The sequence below is a fragment of the Hippocampus comes genome, unplaced genomic scaffold (genome assembly GCF_001891065.2).
Source record: "Hippocampus comes isolate QL1 unplaced genomic scaffold, H_comes_QL1_v1.1 scaffold270, whole genome shotgun sequence".
NCBI lineage: Eukaryota > Metazoa > Chordata > Actinopteri > Syngnathiformes > Syngnathidae > Hippocampus > Hippocampus comes.
In genome coordinates this window covers 306,636-309,701 of record NW_017805631.1, presented here as the reverse complement: position 1 = coordinate 309,701, position 3,066 = coordinate 306,636, and the positions used below count along the sequence as shown (strand labels likewise).

The 3,066-nt window shown below is 42.5% G+C and overlaps 1 protein-coding gene across 1 annotated transcript in view; it reads left to right on the top strand.

Annotated features, from left to right (window-relative positions):
* Positions 1-3,066, top strand: part of tmem129 (transmembrane protein 129, E3 ubiquitin protein ligase) — a 9,428-nt gene that overhangs the window by 889 nt on the left and 5,473 nt on the right. The window contains exons 2-3 of the mRNA XM_019881659.1: positions 184-242; positions 734-991. Of these exons, the coding sequence (XP_019737218.1) occupies positions 184-242; positions 734-991 (317 nt within the window). The remainder of the gene's footprint in view (positions 1-183; positions 243-733; positions 992-3,066) is intronic.

Sequence of the window (3,066 nt, the reverse complement as noted above, 5' to 3'; positions counted from 1 at the left end):
ACACACACACACACACACACATATATATATATATATATATATATATATATATATATATGAGAGAGAGATCACATTGATACTTGTGTTATGTATTGTGACGGACTGACACACAGTTGGGGGAGTGCATGAAAAAGGAATGTTTTCAGTGTATTAAGACCAGACTGCTGTTGTCCATCTGCGCAGGTTACTACATGGGGATGTGTATCGCTGCTCCAGAAAAACATCTGAAATACGTTCACCAGGTAGCCTGTTTTCTGAACAAACAATCACAGAGCACATATCTGTACAGACAAACAGTCACATTCATACCTAAAGGACAACGTGGTTCTAAAACTGTGTTCCATCGAACTCTAGAGTTTCGGTCAGTCAGACTCATTTTCAGCGGAGGTAAAGACACCCCATGTATGTCCATTCTGCTCACCTCACTCATGTGATTTGTTACATCGTGCTCCACTTGGACAAAATATTGGCTATCACCAAATACTAGCAGATTGTAGCTTAAGTTTTTCGTATCCTCCCCCGAGCGATCTTGGTTGCCTTGATGATTTGCGCAATCGCATCTCCGTGGTACTCTGGAAACTGACCAGCATTTCAAACTTGGTATGTTGTGCTAATGTTTATGAACTGAGCGTACTGTATACACTTCTTTACGACACATCTTTTTTTTGATTAGTACAAAGTGTTTGTGAAGAGCTCCATGCATCAACTGTGTTGTGATGTTCTCTTCCACTAGATGAGTGACAACTGGAGGGTGTTTGTTGTCCTCTCTGTGTGCGTGCTGTTTGCCAGCTGCATACTCATCTTCTACTGGTCCCGCCAAGGCTGGTGCAACCATCCCATCAGCAGAGCTCTGCAGGCCCATGTACATCCTCCTTATTCAAACTGGGGCTCAGTGGCCAGCAGCATCAACACAGAGTTCAGACGCATAGACAAGTTTGCTACAGGGGCACCTGGAGCCAGAGTTATTGTCACTGACAGCTGGGTGTTGAAGGTCTGTTTGCATATCTTCACCCGTATACTGTGGCATGACACACAATGGACTTAAGATTTAAAATTCAAGTATTAGTCTCTTTTAAATGTTGCTTAAAATAGACTGAAAATATTTGGAATTGACATCAAAATATTAATTTGAGATGGGTGAGCTTTTATTTCCTGTTTGTTTTTTGTTTTTTCCTCCATCTGAAGCACAACCGAGGAGATGGTATTACAAAGTAACAGATAGTGAAGTGAATAATCCTGGAGAATGAATGATAATTTTGCAGATACTTTATATCAAATTTCTAACCGGAGAGACACAACACGACACAGAAAAGGGTTTTATTTTCAACAATGATTTGCACCAATGTGTGCCAGTGGTTCTACAAAGTGGGACATCATCAGCAACTCACGATTAATGATTTACAGTTGGTCCGCAGCGGGACTTGATATTAGCCTAATATAGAAACACAACCCTTATCAATGAAAGGCAAACTTAGGGTTTTGTTTAATGTTGCGAAACTTACGTTTCATGGAATTAAGTGCAAGAGAGGCATGCACACTACCAACCTGAAATCTCAGCTGCTTGTTTGCGGGGGAAAGAGAGAATAAGTCGGGCCCACCCATCTATGCCTATGTGGAGGCAATGATGAGAGGTAAATTAGGTGCATTTAGCCACCTTGTGGAGAGTATAGAAATTAAGTTTGTAGTTTTCTGGAAAATGAACAGGCAACTTTTACTCCGGTGTAGCACCGGGGCTGCCCCCTCGTAGAGCGTTCACACGTACAGTAAGTTATACCGGTGTAGCCCCTGAAAACAGCTTAAACCGGAGCAAATTTAACCTTGCTCGGGAGGTGGTTTAATGTGTGCTGTGTGAACACCCCTCTAGACAGTTTGAAGACAGTCACAGCCAAAAACCTTGCCCTCTCCCCACCCCTCCCTATGCTTCTGTCCGGTAATGCACCACTTCTTCCAGAAAATTGTAGCAATGACAGATTAATTGGTGTTCACATGTTTATTGCTTTTGTTTGCATTGGAGCAAGAGAAAAGCAGAAGAGAAAAAAAGGCAAATGCACAGGTAGAGTGATGTGCTTGAACAAAAAGCTCTACTTTAGTGTTACCTACCTGTTCACGGTGTGTGTGTGTGTGTGTGTGTGTGTGTGTGTGTGTATGTGTGGCCGGGGCGTAGATACAACAATTCCGTTTCGCATGGCTAAAAGGGGCGATCTGCGTTTAACACAACTTTGTTGTTTATTTATTGTTTGTTTAGTCGATTAAAAACAAAAAAGAATTTCAACTTGCTCTTTCCTTCTCCTACATACATTGCCAAGGTATCGGAGCAGGACTCTGTCTCGGCAGATGCTCACAATCAGGTGACTCGGACTCGGATGCAAAAAACTTGATCGCGACATCCCGAGACACGACACAAAGGTTGTCACCTTTTCCCCATTTTAACAGGCGGCGAGTGTGATTTCTAAATTTCCAGCACCTGTTACTTGCTATAGGCGAGTTTAATTACAAATTTAAAGAGCATGGCATTATTGCAACACAATTGTTTTTTTTTGTTTGTTTGTTTGTTTTTTTATAATTTTGATAAGGCAACCTCCGAATTTTTAACCCTCGCACTGCTGGTCAGTTCTCTGATGCCTTTAATAACCTTTGCGTACCCTCGTCTAACACAGAGGAACTCACCTCTTGGTTCAACTCATCATGCCGTGCCATCCTGGATTTGGTGGCTCCTTCAAAAACTGTGCTCCCAAAACCTAAACCCGAGCCTTGGTTTAACGACAAAACTCGCGCAGCTAGGCAGGGGTGTCGCAAAGCCGAACGCAAGTGGAAAAAAGAAAAATTGCAGGTCTCTTATCAGATTTGGAAAGACTGCTGGCATAACTACCAGCTCACAGTAAAAGAGGCCAAAAGAGAATATCTGTCGGACCTTATTCAAGCTAACCGTCACAACCCACGCGCACTATTTAAAAACGATAGATTCTGTACTCAAACCCCCTCTGCCTACTTGCTCAGATTCTTCACCCGAGATGTGCAACAGATTCCTTCAGTTTTTCATTGATAAGGTCTCTACAGCTAGGACTT